Raw genomic sequence first — 18,397 nt, forward strand, 5'->3', positions numbered from 1 at the left:
TTCTGCTGCTGACCGTCCCATTGCAAAGCAGGATTACCCAGACTTCCTCCCCCTTTTTAAAGCTGGTTATTCTGCATGAATCCTTGACCTCTCAAATCTTTTCATTTGCCTTTTCTTCATACCTCCAATACTCAGTTTCCTTAATCATTCGGAAGTTCCTACCACAAAATTTATTTGTTCCCATGGTAGAAATCCAACTTTTTACCTCCGTCAACCGTCTCCGTTTATTCACCCGTGGTATGTTTGCTGATTTCTATGGACACAACCCCTTCTCCTTTCTTTAACAAAAACTGTGAAATCCAAAAAGCTCACATTCGTCAACCATTGTTTGCCTGCTCCTGGCAGGGACAATGGGCCTGCCATTGCTTTTTATTTGACAATGGTCTTAACCTGCTCACATACAATGGCAAGTGTAAGGTAAGATTGTCACAGAACTTGTAAATCTTCCTGACCTGGTTCAACAACAGAACATTTTGCTTTATTAGTGGGATAATTTTCCGTAATACCTTAATACCTTTTTCCACACTCACCTATTTCCACACTCACCTAATCTCTCAAAAAGAAAATTATAGAGAAATTACTTACATTGCTATTAGCTTCCGAAAAGATCTCCCACACTTTCTCCTGTGTGAACTGATCATGAATTTTCAAACTGTTTTTCATCCAATTCTGCAAAGGTAAAAAAAAAGGTTAAGGCCAAAAACAGTTCTAAATCACATATGTAAACTACACAATACCAAATGAAAACATATACAATGGGATAAAGACAGAAAGGGTGAGGTTTTACTAAAAAGGATGCACAAGGATGTCAACCTGTATCACAGTGATTGTTAAAATTTTAACAAGTGCAAAATCTACCTCACTTGCGAGAACCCCAGAACCTTTGCTGCACTGGTGGATTCCCCCCCCCACCTATATATATATATATATATATATATATATATATATATATATATATACACACACACACACCACACACACACACACTTTTTATGGGTGTCAATTTTAAGACTCTCCATAGTGTCCTTTTAATTGTATTCCTTTTGAAAACCTTTGGTATATACCTTTTTATTGTTAAAGGGTTGCCCTTTGGGCTCCCCTTTTACTTTCTCTAGCTAACCATGAGAGAACTACAGTTCCCAAGGGTATAAAGGATATTTCTATCCCTTCAACATTTTGTTAGGTCAAAACCAGCACACCCCACCTTATGTAGAGTGCTGGAGAGATACAATGTACTCCCTTTCTCACTGACACCAACAATTCTGTTCCAGGGACAAGTTTACCTTTAATGACTGGTGGCAGTGAACCTTTTCACCAATGCTGTGCACCTTTACCGTGGCCAGTTTCCACAGCCCTGTTAAAAGGCACCCATTCATTTTTCCAAACAGCCTGGTCCTCTTTTTTTTTGCCAGGTCCACTTTTTTGCCATTTTAGCATTCCTTGTCCTTTCTTGGATCCTTCCCCTGACATCCAGGGCAAGAAAATCCTGTGTGTCCATTTTATCTTTGGCAGGAGACCTCAGTCAAACCCAAGCAGGATCCAGAGTGTTTGTGAAGGCAGGAATCGAGGAAGGAGTCAACACTCTGCAGCCCTGGGTCTTCCAGCCTACCTGAGAGAATACAGTTCAAACTGGGAGGCTGGCTGTTCTGAAAGGACTGCGCACCCTCGCACCGCTCACCAAACTCCCCCTCCACCCTAACAAGTTTGAATGTTGCAACTCTTTTGATTGGCTGAGTTCCTGCATAAAAGTCTGATCATGGAAGCTGAAGAGGTAGTCGACTGCTCTGGATCGGATTCTGAAGAGGAAGATAAAGAAAACGGGGCTGAAACGATTTCCAGGGACGGAGTTCCTGCTATGTAACCTGAGCCCGCTGTTAATCTTCCTTCCAAGCAACCTAGGGACTCCAAGAACAACAACCCTGTGAGATCTACTAGACTCAAGAGACCTGCATTTTGAGCTTTCCCACTTCGTGGTTCGACCTTGCAGGGCTACAATATCCCAATACCCTAGGACCTCAAGCCATTGTGCGGTGCATGGGCGTCCGAATCGAGCTGAAACTTTAGTGGCATCCTGCAGGACCTCCATAGGTGTGAATCCAGGCCTTGAAGTCCCCTCACCAGAGTGCTGGACCAGATTAGCGACGCAAATCCAATTGGTGGTATTCAGTCTTCTTCTGGCCCCTGATGACCCTCTTGCCTAGAGCCTTCCTCGGTTGATCCCTGCTGCAGAAGCCCTTCCAGTGTCCCGTCATGATCAAGGAGAAAAAAAAAAAAGAAAAATAATAATAATAATAACAATTATATATACACACCCAAGCAGGTTTTTGGCTGCAGATCCTGAAGTCTTCTTGCTGTAACTCTCCTTTCGGGGCTGCCTTTGTGATTTATGCAGCTTTTTGGGGCGTTTGTGATTAGGAGTCCTCCCATCCAGTTCACCCAGGCCCACAGTTGGAATCCTTCTAGGGTGTTTTCTCTCAAGTCCTTGGACCCCAACTAACTTTTAAGTGAACTACTTACTTGTTTGAAGTCTTCCACAGGAACTCGACTGTTTCTGCAACTGAATCCCTTCAGACCCTGCCTACAGCTGGTTCTTAGACCATTAGGGTTCCTAGTCTGCCTCGGAGTGAACTCGTGCAATAGACTAGGGAAGGACTGGATAAGTAAAGGGCGCAGTCTTGAATAGAATAAGTGTTTAAAAAAAATACTTACTTGTGAAAGAGTTACTTGGTAACTAACTCTGAGAGTCAACAGTTCTAAAAGTTCTTACCTTGAATGTGTGTTGTGCCATTCTGAAAAGTATATACAAGGTTAATGTACTCACCTATGGCTTGTTTGTGCCTCTTCCCCCCAGAAGTAATGCTGTTGGCTTCACTTTACTATTCCTGTTAGGATATAAAATGTATGAGTGCCCCAATTGGGTCTTGCTTCCCCCGTCTTGCGGTTACCCTTTCTAGAAAAAGTCTGCCAGGTTATACTTACCATTACGTTGCTGGTAAGCTCCTTTAAAATGTACATGTGTTTTACTTACCTTGAATAGCTGTGTGGCATCCTAAAATAAGTTGGAGGGTTAATGCTTACCTCAAGCTGTGTTCCACCGATCTGAAAAGCAACTGTAATAGTAGATTACAAAATTATCATACTGATCATTGAAAGTAGGAGCTACTTTACTAGCTCTGAACTGCGTTGTAATACTGGTGGTGTAACTATCCATTCAGGAAAGAGGAAAAACACATTTTGCAATATAGACGTGTAACAGGGTTGGTTTAAGCGATTCTGTAATTGAATAGCACTGTATTAGCTGACCAATAGGGTCTACTACCCCTGAACTACTTATTACAATCTAAAAGTAACTAACCAGTCTTATTCCCCGCCAACAATAGCATAATGCTACCCTGAATGTATAACCTTAGGTTTGACTCACCTGGACTTGCTTAATGCTCCTCTAAATAAGGTTATACCTTGGTTTGTATAGCATAGGTATTGTGTTGGTTTCTATACATGTGTTTATAAAGTATGTGACTAGTACTTACTTCCCAAGATTTATCTTGGCATACTTCATTTAAAATAAACAATTATTTTTACAATACTGAGTAGATCAGTGTTTTGTTGAACCATATGTATGCTACAATTTCTTTGTACTGACCTATAGCCCACAGCCCACTCCCTCCTAAGAAAAGCCTAGTGCTCTGTCCTTGCTACCAACATTCTCAGGTGGTACAGCCTTATACTAAGAGTGGAGTTTTTAATACTGCCTCAGATATGGTTTATGAAGCCCTTAGTTGGACTATTAAAAAGAAAAAAAAAGGGGCACTATGGAAAGCTGCAAACTGCTCCTCATTAAACTTATAAATGGACCCCAAAACTACAACTAACATACTTATCATCTACATCAACCACCCGGAATCCGACATCCCACTTCTCATTACACCCTACCTTAAGCCCAACACTAAATGTATTATTCTAGGCGATATCAACCTAGGCTTTAATGACGCACAAGACCACAAAGCCAGCGCCCTCCATGCATCCCTTACGGATATGAATTTCACTCAACTAGTGACCTCACCCGCAAATGGAAAGGATAGACTGTTAGACTGGGTACTGACATAAAATGTCTGCCTATTAATTGATTCCATCACAGCAACTACCTGGTCCGACGATCAATTAATCGGTTTCAAACTTACACAAGAAAAACACTTTCCCCACTACAACCACAACCAGTCCCATTGAAATAAGAAACACCTGCAATCTTACAGTAGAAAACCTCATCCCTGTTTTGTTGGAGGTCCTCGCAGCCCAGACCCCCCACCCCACTTACTTTGCCTTGCTGGCATTTATCACAACAGTCTCAAAAACACCATAGACGCCTTAGCCTGCTCATAACCAAAACACTGCAGTCGGCTCAACGCTCCAACTTCTGGTTCAATGAGGAACTTGTAGCGCTATGACGCAACAAAAGATCTCTGGAACACATGCACAAAAAATCCCTCTTCCCCCCGAATAGGGCAAATCTTTTTTGGAAGCAAACAAACAAATCCGCTATCATAGCACACAAAGCTAACACCTTGAACACCGTATAAACAATGCACACTCGAACTCCAAAAAACTGGAATCGAAAAACATACAGAAAGTAGATTCCTATAGAGTTTGTCCCAGGAAACAATCCAAATCAGATTAAAATACATGCACAAGTGAGAAAAAGAGCTCACTCATTCCAGGGTTAAAATGAAAAAGTCCTAAAGTCCAGCAAAAGAGCTGGGGGTCTCTAAGGTAGAAGAGAATTAGGACAAACGAGAATTCTCCCCAACAGTGTTTTATCAAGTATTCCTAAGTGTTACAACGTAAACATCTAAAGTATGTAAAGTGATTCTGGTGTAAATGTAATAAATACATAATTTTAATAAAAAAAATATAAGTAAGTGCTTCTTTGATGTGCCTGTCTAGCTACGATTCAGTGTACTTGCCTACGGCTCACATCTAGATAAGCCTGACTGCTCTGCCACTCTACCAAGGTCCTGAGCTAGTACTGCCCGATACCAAGAGTTGGTGATCTAGAAACCACTGGGATAGTTTACTAGAGTCTTACTACCAGTAGGATTTAGGAAAAAAAAAGTCACCAACACTGTACAGTCTAAACATTGCCCTAACTCATCTTATTTAGTTTACTTCAATTCAAATAAATCAAGCTTGGAGAAATTTGGTGTCATGACTTACCTGAAATTTTGCTCTCTTTCTAGGGATGTTATCATATGTACTGATTTGATTTAAGATGTCTCTTAGCTTTGGACTAATGCTGGGCTTTTTCATGACTTCATGGATCTTCTACAAGATAAATACAAATATTTCACTTCAGTGACTGAGAAAATGGCATTTGATGTACACCTTTTAAAAACAACCATTTAATGGTTACAGAAAATAGACATCCATAAAAACAAAAGAAAAAACTTTAGCCAAAATTGTACATAGAAAAGAGGGGTACAGAAACTAAATTAATGTACACATATTTCTGGACCAGTGGTTCGGTATACTTTTCTAGTGCCAATGTCCACGCAATGTAAAACGCACAGTAAACGCAAACAGCGGTTGTGAGAATCGCTCTTTCAATTCCCTCATATCTCCTGGTCGTCCTGAACAAAGCATAATTCGATAATCACTAGATCAAAATTGTGCTTCTCAGAAAGTCATGCATCCAACAATCAGTGACCAAAGAGCAAGCATTTGTACAAAAATGTCTTACTTTATGGAAAAGGGGAAACAAACGAACATTAGGATTTAGAGATCTTTGGTGAATGTGGAAAGCAAGAAGCCAACCCGGAGCCATAGGGTTGTACGGGCAAGATTGCCCTGAGCCTACCTTTTATCACTGGAACATTCTACTCGCCTGTTGATTTTGCCACTACTGGTTTATTTCTCTCGCCCTACAAATGTATCTTCTTGTGACTTGATTATTGAAGGCCCTAGTCCCACTCGCCTTAGAAGGGAACGACTTTTTAATGTTATTTTGTAAAAGCATGGTAATGGTGTTTCCATTACTTTTACCATACTTATTGAATTTACATTCTGAGTTACTTACCAATTATACTGCACACCATTTTCTAGGTTTCAAAACTGGACCATTTCCAACTGTCTTAAAAATAAGTGTTGATGTTCTCTGATTAGAACACCAATTGTGAATGTATATGTGTACAGCAGTAAAGTCGTTTTCATTGCCTATACTGTTTTCAGGCCTAATAGTCCATTTTTATACTAACTGTTTAATTGGATTCATTAGAGTGCTGTGTGTTTGTCTTTGTACCATTACACCACCCCCAGAATTCCTGCAGTCTAAGCCCTACTGTTTTACCACCTAACTTAAGCGAATGTGGCTACACCAGACGGTCGTCCTCCCGGTTCACTATAATAGAGTGGCCTCTGTAAGGGTGTTGAAGAAGGAAGCCGACACAAAGGTGGCATGGTTGTGGTTAGAGACTTATTTTCAGTACCATATCTCTATGAGGGGTTTACATGCCTCAAAATGAATACTAAAGGGTCTGTCAGAATGTCCATCAAAACAACCTCCTACTTTTAGATTACTTTACAGCAATACAAAGGTAGTAGACCCGGTCAGTTATACCGTCCAGCTTCCCTTATCTCGCACCATCACACTGGATTGTCCTACCTCCCACAATCCGAGGTGAGCCCTCCCTCATTGCCTTCCGGAAAGCTATGAAAACCATCCTCTTCACATAAGGTCTCTCGCAGCACCATGTTTGCCAATAAACTGTCTGTAATGTAATAACCAAAGATGCATGTGCTTTAATGACTAATCTGTTTGTGTTCTAACTTGATGGGTCCGACTTGATGGTCGTGCAGTTATGTAATGCCTCCGTCCCCAAGTACCGCTCGAGCAGAGAGTAAATTACTGCTCAAGCAATCTTTGAGGCCACAGGTGGGAGTGTCGTCGTCAGCCTGGTATCGGGAACGCCGGAAGGACCCCCGAGTACTGTAAGGCAAAGGGTTATAATCAAGGAAACACTCAAAAAGGCAATTGGCAATGGACAGAAGGAGTAAACAAGATGCAGTGACACCAACTTACCTAAAAGGGGTGAAGTGTAGGTAAGGAACCTATGCAGGGGAACCCACAGCAGGCTGGAATGGTGTAGTTGACACTCCTGAAAGCACCTGGTGGAACAAGACTGGATCCGTGGCAAAACGTGAAGCAATCCGAGGGTTGCAAAAACAGAGGGGGCAATCCAATAGCAAGTCCAGAGTACAAAATAGGTGTCAGATGTCCAGGTAATCCGAGAGCGCGCCAGAGTCCAAGGGTAATCCAAGAGCAGTTCCAAAAAGCGTTCCGAGGTCGAAGCAAGGAGAGAAAACAAGAAGCAAAAGGTAACGCCTGGCAGTCCTCCGTAGAAGTAGCTGTGAAGCAAAGAGTCTTGTTTACCGGCTTCTTTTGAAGAGGCGAGCGGTATCACGTGACGTATCACATGACTGCTCGCGCACGTTGCGTGGAGCGCAACGCGGCCAGCGATTGGGGCTGTCGGTATGTCCTGGTATCCTGGAGTCGTCGACTGTGCAGGAGGCGCCATGGCAACCGCCAACGCGAAAAAAGGCGAAAAGAGGCAGGTCCGCCCAACATGGTATTCCGCCTGCCGTGTTTCCCCCGCTGGTGTGAATGGGAAATACGACGGTGAGAAGCACCTGATGAGGGAGACAGGTGTGAAGGGGGAAGTGAGTGATGGGTAGCGTGAGAGGGCGTGACAGAGCCCCCCCTCAAAGGCCCACGACCGCGTGGGCTGGAAGGATGCTCCCGGTGAAACCGGGCCACCAGGCGAGGAGCGTGAACATCCCGGGAAGCAACCCAGGAGCGGTCCTCAGGGCCGTAACCCCTCCAGTCCACGAGATACTGTAATCCGCCCCTGTGAATACGGGAACCCAGAATAGCCCGCACCTCAAATACATCGGGGGACAGGACAGAGACCGGGGCAGGAGGGGCAGCCAATCGGGTAGGACCAGGGCACGGTTTAAGCAGGGAGACGTGAAAAACCGGATGGATCCGCCAGGGGGCGCATAGCCACTGGGTTCAGGACTTTGACCACCTCATATGGACCCACAAACCGAGGGAGAAGTTTGCGACAGCCAGGGATGTGTAAATGGCGGGTAGAGAGTCAAACCCGGTCCCCCACCTTGTATGCAGGCGCAACAGCCTTCCTCCTGTCAGCAGCGGTTTTCATGGAGGATTGGGCCTCACGCAGGTGGACCAATGTTTGGGCATGGACCGAGACCAAATCCCGAGCGCAGGCTAAGCGGCGGGGTTATCAGAAGAGGAGAAGTCCGGAACGGGAAGAGTACGGGGATGTTGGCCATAGAGGGCGAAGAAAGGAGAGAACCCAGTAGCAGAGTGCAGTGTATTGTTATAAGCAAACTCGGCGAGATGCAAGAGGTTAAGCCAAGTGTCCTGATATTGTAACATTAGGCAGCGTAGATACTGCTCCAATGACTGATTGACCCTCTCGGTTTGCCCGTCGCTCTCTGGATGGTAAGCAGAGGAATAATGAGCATCAATACCAAACAGAGAGGTGAGGGCCCGCCAGAATCGAGAGGTGAACTGTGTACCTCGATCGGACACCAAAACATGGGGCAGGCCAAAGAGACAGAAGACAGACTTAAAGAAAAGCTTGGCTAAAACCGGGGCTGAGGGTACCCCCTTGCATGGTACGAAACGGGCCAGTTTGGTATAGGAGTCGACAACGACCCAAATAGTATCGAAACCCTGTGTATGTGGCAGGTCGGTAATCGGGTCCATTGAGACCGTATGCCAGGGACGTGGAGGAACTGGGAGAGGAAGAAGACCCAAAGGTCGGCCCCTGCGTGACTTGCCCTGGGCACAGACTGAGCAGGTATTGACGTAATTTTGTATGTCGCGTTTCATAGTCGGCCACCAACACCAGCGTTTGAGTAATTCCAAAGTACGATGCTGCCCGGGGTGACCATTAATGGCAGCATCATGAGACCACTCCAACGCCAGGTTACTGGTTTCGCTTGTGGGAAGGAAGAGCTTCCCGTGTACAAAGGGTAGCCCATCCTGCATGACCGGATCCCATTCTGTCAGTGACTGTGGATAGCGGGAGACCCACTGTCGTATGGTGGACTGTAATGAAGGTGATGGTGTGCAGACACAAACTACATGAGTGTCACTCAACAAGGTTTCAGGGAAGGATGGGAGGACCTCCCCCCCAGGGGAACGAGACAGAGCGTCTGCTTTCCCATGCCCGACACCAGGTCTATGTTTGACCACGAAGTCGAAAGCGGCAAAGAAGAGATGCCAACGTACTTGTCGGCTGTTTGTGCATTTCAGGGAGGCAAGGTCTTGGAGATTCTTATGATCGGAGAACACCACCGTCTGGTGTTTTGCGCCCAGGAGGTGGTGTCTCCAGGTCTGTAGGGCGTCCTTAATGGCCAATAGTTCTTTTTCTGTGACTGTGTAGTGCAATTCGCTTGCCGTGAACTTACGAGAGTGAAATGCAACCGGATGCAAACGACCAGTGGCAGGACATGGTTGGGACAGAACAGCTCCTAGTGCATAAGAGGATGCGTCTGCCTCGAGGACAAACGGGAGTTCAGGGTCAGGGTGTTGTAACACCGGAGCAGTGGTGAACATAGTTTTCAGGGAGTCAAAGGCGTTTTGTTGTCTCTCGGACCAGACATAGGGGACTGAAGGGCTAGTGAGCGCAGTGAGTGGTGCTACAATAGAGGAGAACCCAGCTATGAATCGTCGGTAAAAGTTGGCGAAACCCAAAAATGATTGCAGTTGCTTGAGCGTGGTCGGAATTGACCATTCATTAATTGCCCGGACTTTGGACTGATTCATAGAGAGACCCCCAGGAGAGATATGGAACCCCAAGTACTCAACCTGACTGGTGTGGAAAATGCACTTCTCGGGTTTAGCAAATAGTGTGTTGGTTTGAAGACGCAACAACACTTCCTTGACATGCGTGATGTGTTCGTCGAGGGAGGAAGAGAAAACCAATATGTCATCCAAGTACACTACCACGTAAGCGTTCAGAATATCGCAAAATACGTCATCCATGAAGCGCTGAAACGTAGCAGGAGCATTACAAAGGCCAAACGGCATAACTGTATACTCAAACAACCCCTGACGTGAGCAGAAGGCCGTCTTCCATTCATCTCACTCCCGCATGCGTATGAGATTGTATGCTCCCCGCAGATCCAGTTTAGTGTAGATTGTGGCATGAGTGAGTTTGTCTAACAATGGGGTAATGAGAGGTATAGGATAGCGTTTTTTTACCGTGATGGCGTTCAAACGCCTGTAATCAATGCAAGGACGGAGATCCCCTTCCTTCTTTGGCACAAAGAAGATAGGACTTGCAGCTGGGGATGTTGATGGGCGAATGTGACCCAGACGCAGGGCCTGCTGTATGTATTCTTGCAGGACTCGCTCTTCTGTCTGGGTTAGTGAGTAGATCCGCCCCTTTGGGATGGGGGCGTCCGGGACTAAATCAATGGGGTAGTCGTAGGATCGATGCGGAGGAAGACCTTCCACAGAGCCTTTGCCAAACACAGCCCGAAATTCAGAATACTCAGGAGGTATATTGTACGTGACCGCCCCTATCATGCGAGTATCCTGGGCGTCGGATCCTTCTTCTATGGTTAAAGAAGCGACTACCCCGAGAATGTCTGCGGGACTAGAAACCCGAGGTGTCTCGAGCAGACAGTAATATTGGCACGTTTCTGATTCAAAGGAGACCTGACCTGTGCCCCAGTTTATCAGAGGATTGTGCCTCTTTAGCCAAGGAATGCCCAGGATAATACCAAACTGAGGCGTGGCTATGAGATCAAATGACATGGTCTCTCTATGAACGTCCTGTATGATCAATTCCATAGGGGCTGTCTGTTGTAAGATTGGTCCAGAGGCTAGGGACGTCCCGTCTACTGCATGAACCGGTTCAGGGTGTTTCTTTTTGATCAGAGGTAAGTTTAGCGAACTGGCTAGAGCTATATCAATAAAGCAGCCTGTGGCTCCAGAGTCGATCACTATTTGTACTGCATGGGAGACCCCTGCGGCTGGGTTTAAGGTAGCTTGTACCACCACAGGTCGGACGGGACCAAAAGCTGGATCAGAGGTATTTTGTATAGGACTCGCCCCAACCCCTGATCTCAAGGGCGAGTCTTCGGAAAACCCGGAGCTTTGTTCCTTGGCCGGCGGGGACACTCCTTTACAAAGTGTCCGTTGAGACCGCAGTAGAAGCAAGCGTTGTCCGCCCTTCTGCGTTCTCGTTCGGCATGAGTAATAGGACTGCGTATCCCGCCGATCTGCATGGGTTCAGGTAGGGTGCCAGATGAGGTAGAAGGCGTGGTCTGGGATAACCCTGCTACCCCCTTACGTTCTGCCCGCCTAGCGTCAATTTGCAAGGTCAAATCGACTAGATCGATATAGAGTGAGGGAAGAGAAGGCACCACAGATAAAGCATCCTTCATGGAACCACACAATCCCCTATAATAGACCACTGCTTTCTTGCTCTCTGGCCATGAAGTCTCAGTAGCGAGTTGGTTGAACTTGGTGATATATTCAATGAGAGTGCATCGGCCTTGAGTAAGATCTAAGAGTTCCATGTCTCTGGATTGTGCTTTATATCTAGTGTCAAAAACCTTGGCCATTTCCTGGGTCAATAACTCGAAATCATACAGAGCAGGGTGGTTGCCCTCCAACAATGGATTAGCCCATGTGGCTGCCACACCCGACAAATGGGATAAAAGAAAAGCCGCCTTAGAGACAGGATCAGAGAAGGCCTGGGGTCGGCATAAGAAATGCAGTTTGCACTGATTTATGAAGGTGCGATATTTCAAGGGATCCCCCTGATACCTCTCAGGGGCTGCTAGAGGAAATGGGGTCTGAACCACCACAGGCGGGGCTGGCAGAGTGGGTGGTGTGACGGGAATCGAGTTTTGGGATGGGGCAGCATCGCCGAACTCGGCATCAACAGGTAAGGGAATGTCGTGTGCTTTGCATGGCGTCAAGACGGTGGTTCAGTGCGGTGGTGGCAGAGGCCAGGTCAGTGCGGAGTGCAGTGGTAGCAGCTGCCATATCTGTCCTAAGCGATGTCACTGCTTGCATTAAAGCGGTCACAGGGTCCCCGGCTGAAACATCCATAACTGGACGACCATAAGGCTTCACAGTCTGTTCTAACTTGCTGGGTCCGACTTGATGGCCGTGCAGTTATGTAATGCCTCCGTCCACAAGTACCGCTCGAGCAGAGAGTAAATTACTGCTCAAGCAATCTTTGAGGCCACAGGTGGGAGTGTCGTCGTCAGCCTGGTATCGGGAACGCCGGAAGGACCCCCGAGTACTGTAAGGCAAAGGGTTATAATCAAGGAAACACTCAAAAAGGCAATTGGCAATGGACAGAAGGAGTAAACAAGATGCAGTGACACCAGCTTACCTAAAAGGGGTGAAGTGTAGGTAAGGAACCTATGCAGGGGAACCCACAGCAGGCTGGAATGGTGTAGTTGACACTCCTGAAAGCACCTGGTGGAACAAGACTGGATCCGTGGCAAAACGTGAAGCAATCCGAGGGTTGCAAAAACAGAGGGGGCAATCCAATAGCAAGTCCAGAGTACAAAATAGGTGTCAGATGTCCAGGTAATCCGAGAGCGCGCCAGAGTCCAAGGGTAATCCAAGAGCAGTTCCAAGAAGCGTTCCGAGGTCGAAGCAAGGAGAGAAAACAAGAAGCAAAGGTAACGCCTGGCAGTCCTCCGTAGAAGTAGCTGTGAAGCAAAGAGTCTCGTTTACCGGCTTCTTTTGAAGAGGCGAGCGGTATCACGTGACGTATCACGTGACTGCTCGCGCACGTCGCGTGGAGCGCAACGCGGCCAGCGATTGGGGCTGTCGGTACGTCCTGGTATCCTGGAGTCGTCGACTGTGCAGGAGGCGCCATGGCAACCGCCAACGCGAAAAAAGGTGAAAAGAGGCAGGTCCGCCCAACATGGTATTCCGCCTGCCGTGTTTCCCCCGCTGGTGTGAATGGGAAATACGACGGTGAGAAGCACCTGATGAGGGAGACAGGTGTGAAGGGGGAAGTGAGTGATGGGTAGCGTGAGAGGGCATGACAGTTTGTAGAAATCATAATGTGCCAACGACTGCTACCAATCATGTACCCCCTGTAACTAAGTTCCTGCAAGTAACAGCGCCACAATGCCCCTGGGCTGTCTGCGCGCTATATAAATATAAATAAATACCGTGACACTCAGCAAGAAATCACTTAGTAAGTCAACTGGACTATATACTTATCTGAATAGTGGAACACTTACTCTAGGAACAGAACTTGGGGTATAATATACAATTGCACTTACTTTTCAGTTCATTAGAACACAGTCTAAGATTAGTAAGCACGCATTACACTATTTTTGGATGGCTCAAGGCAGATCAAGGTTAGCTACACCCAATAACCTTTTTTAAGAATGGCACACGGCTATTCTAGGCAGGTAAAACTAATGTTGCAATATACTATTACAGTTGCTTTTAAGATCAGTGCAACACAAATTGATGTAAGCAGTAACTCCTTCGTTTGTTTTAGGATGGCACAAAGTTAACACAAGTAAAACCTATACACTTTTCAAAAGGAGTTATCAGCACAGGTAGACATATTCTGGACAGGCTAAAAGCAAGTCAGGGGAAGCAAGACCCAATTGGACACTCATACATTTATAGCCTAACAGGAATTGTACAGTGGGACCAACAGCATTACTTATGGGGAAGGGGCACAGCTATTTTAACCTTATATATACTTTTCAGAATAGTGTAATACCCACTCAAGGTTAGTAAGAACTTGTGTAACTGCACTCAAGAGTCAGTTTTCGGGGGCGCTGTTGCACACATCAGAGATGGCCGCCTAGCGCAAGAGCTCCAGCTCGGACGAAATCCTTTTTCAAAATTAATCCCGTCAGGAACGTCCCAAGCTCGACAAAAAGCTACATTCTGGTAGTAGAAGCTCCGGCATACGTACTAGTGAAAAATTGTGAGAAATCGGAGCCGAGGTGCAGAGATACCCTGCTTCGCAGATTCGGCGGCTGGTGGAGGCCTGCGGAGCCGCCTGTGGGCTCCATGGACGCCCGACGGAAGACCAAGGTGGGGGAGGAGGGCCGCACGACCCACAACATTCTGCCCACGAAGGAGGGGGAGGCCGAGTGTCTGCCCGCCCGGAGACGACGGTGCCCTTGCCCGCGATCGCTCTTCGGGACCCATTTGGGGAGACGGGGCCCTGCTGGAGCGGAAAGAGGGGCTTGGAGGCGTTGGACTGCCTCGCGGCTGCGGAGACGCGGCGGCTGCTCGGCCTGGCTCCCACCCTGCAGCTCACCGCGACACTATCCGCGTCTCTGTGTGGGCCGTAACCTGCTCCCTGCCGGGAGGGGGACTGCGGCTGTGGCGTGGCCCGGCCCCCGCGGTGGAGCTTGAGGTGGTCCGCGGTCCTCGCCAGCGAATGCGAGCCGGCCCCGGGGGCGAGTGGGGCCAGAGCCCGTCCCCCCATTTTTTACCAAGTAAGGGGGGGGGCTTCCACCAGTGCAGCATTGCGAAATTAATTCATATACACTGGCAGTACACCATACGATAAAGGCCGGATATATAAAGGATACCCCCTCTCCACACCTGTGCCACATAGCGGTGCACAGGATAACAATACGTGGGGGAACACAGTCCATCCTTCCTTGGATGCTGCACCACATGGGCCGCACCGAGAAGAGGGGGGCAGGTGGAAAGAAGATTGGCCCGATGGACACCTTCACCAGCTCACAACCGCAGGGGGTGGCTGGCGGGGAACTACAACTACCTGATGGGCAGGAGACTGACCCGATGGAACGCCTAGCAACGCTGGTACAGAACGGATTCATGGCTATGAACGTAAAACTAGATGATATAGTGGTGACGATCGGATCCTTGAAGGCACGTGTTGAAAAAGAAAGCACGCATGTTACGGAGGCGGAAAATAGGATAAGCGCAAGCGAGGACACGATACTACAACACAGTCGAGTTATAGCCCACCTCCAAACAGAATTACATAAAACCCAAAACAAGTGTGAGGACCTTGAATCAAGATCCCGGAGAAACAACATCCGGATTGTTGGGGTATTGGAAGAGTTTGGCAAGGGTCCCATGGAGAGACAAGTTGAGGCCTTGTTGAAAGACATCCTAGGTGCCGACTCCTTCTCGGATCACTTTCTGATTGAAAGAGCCCATCGCGCCCTAGCACCGCACCCGAAACCAGGAGCCCCCCCCCCCTCGAACTATAATTGCATGTCTCCTTAATTACCGAGACAGAGAAACTATACTCCGGCTGTCCAGAGAAAAAGGAACCTTACGTTACGAAGAGAACAAAATCCACATATACCCGGACTTCTCGACCAACATGCAAATGCAAAGAAGATCATATGAAGGGGTGAAAAGGCAGCTACGTATGCGAAATGTGCCCTTTGCCCTCATCTTCCCGGCAAAAATGAGAATACAACATGGGGGACGGGCCCACTTCTTCGAGAACCCCATAGATGCCATGTCGTACGTAGAGTCTTCCATCCCACTACCCCTTGGAGACCGAATGGCAAACCAAAATGCGAGTCCATAACCGAGGGGTGAGAGACGAGACCCCAACAGAGCGGAAAGTGAGGTTAAGGCTCGACCGCCTGCCACCTGACAAAAAAAAAAGAAAGAAATTGGAAGTTATGTAATGGTGACGAACTGAACAAAAACTTGTTTCTCCGGGCTGTGAGTCTCAGTCTAGAGTGCGCCAGATGGCTGCAACTACTGACCCTCAGGAAAGTTCCACATGTTTAAGGGACTGTTTATTGCGGGGCAGCATTGTCAAGTTGGGGTTGATGACGGTGGGGGATTAAAATGTTGCGGGATTAAGCAAAGCGGGGGGGAGGAGTTCTGGAACCGGGGCTCAGTTGGAGGAGTCCCTCAAGTTATAAAACGTGGTGACATTGCAACACATGGAACTCTCCTAAATAACAGCAAGGCAATGAGGGAGGGCTCACCTCGGATTGTGGGAGGTAGGGCATTCCAGTGTGATAGTGTGAGATAAGGGAAGCTGGACGGTATAACTGACAGGGCCTACTAACTTTGCATTTCCGTAAAGTAATCTAAAAGTAGGAGGTTGTTTTGATGGACATTCTGACATACCCTTTAGTATTCATTTTGAGGCATGTAAAGCCCTCCTAGAGATATGGTACTGAAAATAAGTCTCTAACCACAATCATGCCACCTTTGTGTCGGCTTCCTTCTTCAACACCCTTACAGGATTCCAGTGCGCTCTAACCCTGTTAGAGCGGCCCGAGGGCTTAAATTGAAACTTCTTACTTGGAACGTAAGGGGGATGAACAATCAAGTCAAATTGAACAAAGTGGGAGATTATGTCACTCGTCATCAGCCTCAGATTGTCATGCTACAGGAAACTCATGCGCTCCAGAAGGTTAACACCGAGTTCTTGAAAGGGTGGGGTAAGCATAGATACTGTACGGAATACTCCTCGCAGGCAAGAGGGGCACTGACCCTGATTCACCCATCAGTTGGGTTCCAATTTGAGGGGAGTAAAATAGACCCGTTGGGTCGCTACGTTATAGTTTGGGGAAACATCGCGGGGGAAGAACTGATTTTGATAAATACGTATGGTCCGAATATGGATGACCCTGATTTTTACACAAATGTACTTCAAGAGATTGGTGTGTGTGTGTGGGGGCGAGCAAATAATGTGGGGAGATGATTTTAACACTATCTTAGACACAGAACTAGATCGCTCCACCTCCACACACCGGAAACCCACGAGAACAGCTAACACTCTACAACAAATCATCTCACAACTGCAACTAGTAGATACCTGGAGAACACTGCACCCCCAAAAGAGACAGTATTCTTTTTACTCCTCAGTGCATGACACTGAATCCCGCATCGATTACTGGCTGGTGTCTGCGTGTCTCATGCACCAAATTAACGAAAGTGAAATATTTCCTCGCACCCTATCAGATCACTCCCCTTTTGTGTTAGATATGATACTAGGAAACCTTAGACCCCCGGTCAGAAGATGGAGGATGCCTTCCGACATCTTTAAGGACCCTGCAGTGGTAGAGGAATTACACACCGAGGTAGAATTTTTTCTCGAAACCAATAAGGATTCAGTAAATAGCCCCGCGACACTATGGGAAACGTTCAAGGCGTGGGTGAGGGGTATCCTGATCTCCAAATCCACGGGGCTATTGAAAGCGGTCAGGAAGGAACTGGCGGAGGTTGAGAAACGATTGGGGGAGCTAGAGCAACGATACACATCCCTGCATGAAGACAACACCCTTGCAGATATTAATAGCAACCTACAAGAATTCAAAAAACTAGCTAATAGGGAACTGCTGTATATGGCCACTCTGGCCAGAGCACGCCGATATGGCGAAGGGAACAAGGCGGGGGCGCACCCTAGCTAACCTGCTGAAAGCTGAAAGAGGCCACACCTTGATCTCCAGCATAATAGCGAGCGATGGCACAGTGACAACAAGCGAGGAGGGTATTAATAGTGAGTTTTCCCATTTTTATAAAGAACTCTACGCCAACCATGATCTAAAAACTCCCAATGATAGAGTATACTTAGATAGTATCACGCTCCCAAAGTTGTTAGCTGAAAATAAATCACTGTTAGACCAGCCCCTTACGATTGAAGAAATTAAGGAAGCGATTAAATCACTAGCCAATGGAAAGGCTCCTGGCTCAGACGGTCTGGGAATCGAATTATACAAGGAGCTGTGAGGAAATTGCCCCGATATCACTGTCCATGTGGGAGGAGGCCACAGAAGTAGGGATACTGCCAACATCCATGAGAGAGGCCATAATCACTGTACTCCCTAAGCCCAGGCGTCCCCCAAATGAGATGTCCTCATACAGGACCCTGTCCCTTATAAACTGTGACGCCAAGATATTTGCAAAGATTCTGACCAATAGACTCCTACCTCACATGCCGATATTCGTACACCCTGACCAATGCGGGTTCATCCCCACTAGATCTACAGCACTCAATTTACGTAGGCTATTTGGCGTCATGGCCCAGATCAAACCGGAGGCCCAGGCGGTAGCTCTGTCCCTAGATGCCGAAAAGGCGTTTGACTCTGTCATGGACGTACCTGTTCATGGTGTTGGAAAAATTTGGACTGGGCCCATGCTTTCTGAAATATGTCAAGGTGTTGTACACTAACCCGGGAGCCAGGGTGTTGACTAACCACACTATGTCAGATTGATTTGAGTTGGGGAGGGGTACTAGACAGGGCTGCCCATTCTCCCCCCATACTGTTTGCCCTGACCATGGAACCAGTTGCGGCAGCAATTAGAGATCAGGAACAGAGGGGTATATGGATGACAGGCCTGACCCAA

General features: G+C 47.2%; 1 protein-coding gene across 1 annotated transcript in view; it reads right to left on the reverse strand.

The window, feature by feature from the left end:
* The window catches only part of LYAR (Ly1 antibody reactive), a 110,991-nt gene that overhangs the window by 56,417 nt on the left and 36,177 nt on the right, over nucleotides 1–18,397 (reverse strand). The window contains exons 4-5 of the mRNA XM_069631966.1: nucleotides 5,212–5,319; nucleotides 586–669 (exon numbers count right to left, since the gene is read on the reverse strand). Of these exons, the coding sequence (XP_069488067.1) occupies nucleotides 586–669; nucleotides 5,212–5,319 (192 nt within the window). The remainder of the gene's footprint in view (nucleotides 1–585; nucleotides 670–5,211; nucleotides 5,320–18,397) is intronic.

Source organism: Ambystoma mexicanum, chromosome 6q, assembly GCF_040938575.1.
Source record: "Ambystoma mexicanum isolate Mex_15411 chromosome 6q, UKY_AmexF1_1, whole genome shotgun sequence".
Classification (NCBI taxonomy): Eukaryota; Metazoa; Chordata; class Amphibia; order Caudata; family Ambystomatidae; genus Ambystoma; species Ambystoma mexicanum.